Source organism: Austrofundulus limnaeus, unplaced genomic scaffold (assembly GCF_001266775.1).
Source record: "Austrofundulus limnaeus strain Quisiro unplaced genomic scaffold, Austrofundulus_limnaeus-1.0 Scaffold69, whole genome shotgun sequence".
Lineage (NCBI taxonomy): Eukaryota > Metazoa > Chordata > Actinopteri > Cyprinodontiformes > Rivulidae > Austrofundulus > Austrofundulus limnaeus.
The window spans coordinates 1,048,610-1,055,080 of record NW_013952471.1 but is presented as its reverse complement, the minus strand read 5'-3'; the positions used below and the strand labels follow the sequence as shown (position 1 = coordinate 1,055,080).

Genomic DNA, 6,471 nt, shown 5'->3' with positions numbered 1-6,471 from the left:
AGATAATTAATCCACCAGATAATTCAGAGGTGGTCTGTCCAGTGACTTTTACTCCAGGAGCTGCGAGGCTTGTTTTCAAGCTTCAGACTGAACTGAAGCAGCAGCTGCTGACGTCATTACGCTCTTGTGATGCTGCGTTCAGGACAAGCATGGAAAACTCACCACTCTTATGCCAATACGGTCACAATGATGCATTTAGGTACCGAAATGGAATTGCATGAACATTCACGTGGTGTTATGTAATACAGAGAATCGATAATAAAAAATCTGCGTCGACAAATTTACATAATCGACGTCATCGATTATTTCAACTAATTGATGCAGCCCTAATTGTATCAATGCTAAAGTTACTTGATTGATACTTTAGTTTAAACACAACACTTCCAATTTTCATTCCAAAAATAAGATGCTGTTCCAGAGCACCCTATCAGAGGTGGGTTCAGACAGGGCTGCACATAAGCAGTGTGCAGGTGGGCATGCGCAACAAAAAGGAAGCAGCGCACCAGATGGAATGTCATACCTAAGATTATACCTGAGATTGTGAAAACAGGTAGCAGGGTTCCAGAATGTGACCTGATTTCTTAAAAAAAAAAAAATCCAGCTACACTGGTGTGACTGGATCGTTGCTCAGTGCGAGTAGGGCAGCAGGACCATGATATATCAGAATTAAACAGACACTGCTTTCAACAAATCAGATGACCTCCAGGGCATTTTATCCAATCAGAGCAGAGCAGGGCGGGACTTTCACTGAGAGGCGTTTTCAACAGAGACAAACTGCAGGTTGAAGCAGCGGCTGTAGCGGTCAGTCCTGACATCTCCTCCTGCACTTTGCTCCTGAGCTACCAGAGACTTTGGTCTCTAAAACCTAACTTTATATATATGTTTGTTTAATATATGTTCAGAGCATTGTCATCGATCAGATCTGTCCAACTTTGTGCGAGTGACTAAACTCTCTTTTCCTGAGAGATCGCTGTAATGGGAGTCCGCCGCTCAGGCTGCGAGTCTTCCTGTGAGATTCACTGTTTGAGTTCTTCTAAACCATATCAACTCTAACAGAGGAACATTTGGTAAATATTAAAGCAAAGATAAGTCTCTGTTTAACATCACCCCCGTCAAAATAAAGAAATAAAAATAAAAAACTTGCCATGTTCTCTAGGTGAATGAGTTTTAAATGTTATTTATCATAAAGATCCACAAATTTCATTCACAATTTTATCAAATCAACAAGGTTCTCGATTTTCTAAACTTGTTTATATTTAGGACCATACGGTGACACAGCTGCTCTGGGATAAATGTTATTTAACGAATGATCAAATATGAAGAATAAGTGATTACATGAGCTGAAACCATCTAAATAATATTATCTGCCCCTCAGATGGACATCTCCTATAGTTTGGCCTTCTGGATCTTTGGCCTCATTTAAACCAGCTTTCCACACTTTCCAGTCCAAGCAGCAAATGTCTGTCTTTTGCACAGAACAAAATAATTTAAAACATACAAATGTTTTATTTGTTAGACTGATTTCTTCTTTAAAAGACTATTTTATTCAAAAAGATAATATTTAGATGGTTTCCTTATTTCTTTTTTCAAACTCCAGTGTACCTGATGACTACATTGGTCGCAGGAATTTGGAACACGTAGAGGCCCTCCATGAGAACCCTACCAACCCCAGTCAGGTTGTTATAGGGTATGGTCGGGGTCTCATGGTCATCTGGGACTTAGAGAAGCAGTGTGCCATCCAGCACATTCCTGCTACACAGGTACTTGTCAGACTGAGTCCTGTCCACACTTTCTTCCACCCAACTTTCGACTCTGTATGTTGATTTTCTGTGTTTTCTGTTGTTACCAAAGCAGCTGGAGAGTGTGTGTTGGACTGAAGATGGAAGCTACATCCTGAGCTCTCACAGCGATGGAAGCTACTGTCGCTGGAGGGTGGGGGGACAGGATGAGACGGAGGAGGAGGAGGAGGAGGAGGAAAAATCAGACATTCCTTATGGTAAAAAGGAAAAGCTATCCACATCTAATGTCACTGATTAAAAACTCATTTTCTAATAATTGTACTTTTTCTGACCACAGGACATTTTCCCTGCAAAGCCATTACTAAAATTGTTCAGCTCCCCACTACAGAAGGGTAGGTTTACTTTGTTCAGTCATTTTTTTAACCATCAAAAGGTTTCATGGGGGGAAAATTAGCCACACATTTTTTTTCTGTAATTTTTTGTTGTTACAAATATGATCGTTCAGGCTAAAAGCCTTTCTAATTTATTATATTTTTTTAAACTTTATTAGAACTGTTCTCTTTCAACATTTGTTTTGGTTTCTCACTATGGAAAATGCCCCCAACCTGTCCCCCAGAAGCCCTTTTACGATAGTCTTGACAGTCAGAAAAAGTGACATCAGCTCTAGGAGGAGGGACTTCCTCCCAGTAGAAAAGCCTGACATCATGTAGGCGATCTTCAGTCTAACACCTCTTCTCTCTGAGACAACTAGTATGGCAATTATTGAGCTAGCTTGATTGTTGACAGAGCAACAACCTTGTTGTCGTACTACCAGATCACAAACCAAAGCACAAGAGAAGAGTGGGAGAAGACGTGTTTGCTGGAATTTAAAGATTTTGGAAGGTTAACCCAATCACAGGACCCTGTGTCACACAGAGGTGGTGACCTAATATTACTGGTAACCAATGAACGCTCAGGTGCTTGTCTTTCTGAACTCAGACAAAGAAAAGGGGCGTTTCTAAGTTTAAAATGTCTTCGCATACTAATGGGGGGGGGGGGTTACAAGTTATCCTTTTGCCTCAAAGAACTTAAAACTAAAACCATATAAAATATACCTTTTTAAGTTGATATTAAGTTCTTCAAGAAAAAGCATACAAACTCAGTTTAGCTGTTGAACTTTTAAGTAGATAATAAAACCATTTATCAATGAAACTTGTCACATGTATTGAGAACAAAAATCCCAAAGTTTCTAATTTGCTAAAATATACGCAAACAAGAAAACAATACAATACAGTAGGTTCAGGATGACATATGCAGCTCTAATAATGTTAGTTCATCAAGGAGACTGCTTTATCTCCATAAATTTAAAAGGATGATGACGTGCTGATACTTTCACATGCCTATTTACCCTTCTCACAGAAAGTACCTCAGATTTGCATATCAGGGAAAGATGGATGAGTATCTTGTTTTTACCTTTGACCTCCCACTAAGCCCCTGTATGTTGTTAGTAAAATGCACTGAGGCTGCAGTCGCACCTCTGAGTGTGTGACTTATATAGATGAATGGCTGATTGCAGCTCAGTCTCCAGGGGAACTCATGACCCACGCTGTGATGCTTATATCAGTTCTGACAGCTCTAGGTTTCACAATAAACTGGGAGAGAAGGACATCTTAACCCCAGTACAAACAATTACCTTCATCGGGCTGTCCCTGAACTCAAATGAGTTCAGAATGCGCCTCTCAGCCGAATGAGTGAAAGCCTTCTGTGCTTGTCCGGCACTTTTTTGCAGAGGCATACATGCGAAACTATGGCTGTGCCATAGGGTTTTGGGAGGTTATTACCACAGATGACTTGTTGAGTGGCTGGAGCCACACACGAAGTCATGATGGTAAACGGCGTGTTGGCCTCACAAAAACGGACAGCTCACATAAACCATCTGGAGCTCTTGGTGTGACACTGGCTCAATAACATTTCCTACCCTTTACCAGAGGGCAACATGTTTTGGTCAGAACAGACAACACAATGGTGGTTGCTTACATCAGCAGGCAGGGGGCCCTGTGCTCACGTCATTTACACACTCTGGCACACAGACTGATAGTCTTGACCAGCTCATGCTTGCTGTTTGAGAGCCACTCACGTGCCAGGGGTGATGAAAAAGGGCCCAGACTTGCTGTCAAGGGACAATCCCTGCCATAAGGAGTGGGAATGCCACCATGAGGTCATAACCCAAAAAATGGGAAATGGGAGGTCGAGTGGAGGTGGACCTCTTTGCATCTGGTGAGAGAATGCTCAATATCCAAGGTTTTTCTCCTTGACTGAGTAGGGTGCACCTCTGGGACTGAATGCCCTTGCACACGAGTGTCCGTTGGTTCTACTGTATGCTTTTCTACCACTAGAACTGATTGTTCCTACCCTTGCCAGGATGTGAAAGGGGTAACATTCACTCATTCTAAAAGCTCCCCGCTGGATAGGAAAACACTGGCTAGCAGTGTTGGCAACATCCACTGGTTTGCCAGTTCATGAAGGGCACATGCTTGCTCTGGCCAGTGTATAGGAGCAAACCCTTCATGGGACTCAACGGGGCTCGATTCTTTAACACATGCACCTTTTGAACCATTGGAGCAGGCTGAACTCAAAGTGCTCTCATTTAAGGTAGCTTTGTTGGTCGCCCTGGTTTTTGCCAAACATGTAAATGGTAAATGGACTGTACTTGTATAGCGCTTTTCTACCCAACCAGGACACTCAAAGCGCTTCACACTACAATCTGTGTCCTCATTTACCCATTCACACAGCACTCGATAAGATCTCCTACAAAGCTAACATATACAATCAACTTTGGAGACTAATCAGTGCCAATCACATTCATACACTGATGGGACACACATCAGAGGCATTAGGGGCCCAAGGACACAACAACAACTGAGACAGCTGGACGGGGGATAGAACCAGCGACCTTCTGGTTTCAGGATGACTCCCCTAACCACTCTGCCACAGCCGCCCCATGTCCGGTCTTAGAATGAACCTGTCCTGCATGTGGTTTCTTGGTGAGGATTCTAAGGTTTTATTAAAAGCTAATGCTGCTTTTAACTCCATGAGGTAATGGCTTTCTACCCTCCACCATTCTCCTCTCAGGAGCATGAACAACTACACATGCTCCATTCACGTAGCCAGGGGTGTATTTACGAGGTTCAGATGAACTGCCCACTTTGGTCCAGCAGAATTTGCTTTTTTTTCTTCTTTATTTTAATAATCCTTAATTGTGAGAGTCCAACACACGTTACTGCAGGGGTAACCAATCTTTTTGAGACAGAGAGCTACTTTGGGGGTACTGAGTAACACGAAGGGCTACTTGTTTGATACAAACAGCATGGCTCACCTTTAATTATACTATTATTGATAATAAATTTATACATGTGCATATTTGAATCCCTGGTTATATCTCAATGTATCAAAGGCAGCGGTCAAGTCGAGAAGGACAAGAGAAACATAATTGCCATCATCATTTGCCATTAAAATGTCATTAAAAACTTTTAAAAGGGTAGTTTTTTTAAAACAAGACTGAAAAACCTCCATAATATTATTCATAAAAAAGATTTTACTTATGTATAGAGAAGTTTCCCTAAGATTATTGAGAGAAATGGGAGCTTAGAGATGGGCCTGAAATTTGCTAAATCAGTGTTCTCAAGGCCAGACTTCTTCAGCAAAGGTTGTACATGTACATGCATGTTTAAAGCTGACAGGGACGACACCAGAGGACAGTCTACTATTTATAATAGTCAGAACCATCTGCCCAAAGGTAGAAAAGACTTGTTTAAAAAAGGGCTACCACATCCTCTAACAGAGGCAGAGTCATCGGCTCTAATCCGTTAAACACTGCTTGGCATAGAACAGAGACAGAGGAGTCAAAAATGGGTGGATAAATGAGAGCTCTTGTGGAAGCAACCTTCTCAGTGAAAAAGTTCAGAAGACACACACACAAACAAACAGGCTGTGGGACTTTCAGGACAAAGTCAATCGTTCATAACAGTACACGAGGATTCTTAGTTTTCTGTGATAATGTTTTAAAACGACTCTACAATATTGCGTGGACATTGGGGGCAGTTCCCCTGGATTGACATACCGGGGTGGTGGTCCCCCTATTTAAAAAGGGGGACCGCAGAGTGTGTTCCAACTATAGGGGGATCACACTTCTGAGCCTCCCTGGTAAGGTGTCCTGTAGAAGAGGGCCCATCAGATAGTCGAATCTCTGATTCACGAAGAGCAGTGTAGTTTTCGTCCTGGTCGTGGAACACTGGACCAGCTCTACACCCTCATCAGGGTCCTGGAGGGTGCATGGGAGTTCGCCCAACCAGTCTACATGTGTTTTGTGGACTTGGAGAAGGCATTCGACCGTGTCCCTTGGGGACTCCTGTGGGGGGTACTCTGAGAGTATGGGGTACCAGGCCCATTGATACGGGCTGTTAGGTCCCTGTATGACCGGTGCCAGAGCTTGGTCCGCATTGCTGGTAGAAGTCGGGCCTTGGCTATCTGCTCCTCTCCACCTCAGAATGATTGGGACTACCTCTTGGGTTCAGTGTGTGCTGCCTCCAATAGGGGGTGGGTGCATGTCCTGGACCTGGGGGGTATAGAGTGTGTATTGGGGGTATGAGTGGAATGTGGCGTCCTTGCATGTCTTTGATTGAGTGGGTGTGAGGATGAGGGTGGAATGGTGCGATTGTGTATGTTTGGGTATTTGTCAGGCTGGGGTGTGGGC

The 6,471-nt window shown here is 43.1% G+C and overlaps 1 protein-coding gene across 1 annotated transcript in view; it reads left to right on the top strand.

Moving 5' to 3' along the window:
* llgl2 (LLGL scribble cell polarity complex component 2) overlaps positions 1 to 6,471 on the top strand; it is a gene marked incomplete in the record, with an annotated part of 122,361 nt that overhangs the window by 52,591 nt on the left and 63,299 nt on the right. Inside the window, 3 exon segments of the mRNA XM_014010453.1 lie at positions 1,598 to 1,760; positions 1,852 to 1,996; positions 2,077 to 2,131. Coding sequence (XP_013865907.1) covers positions 1,598 to 1,760; positions 1,852 to 1,996; positions 2,077 to 2,131 — 363 coding nt within the window.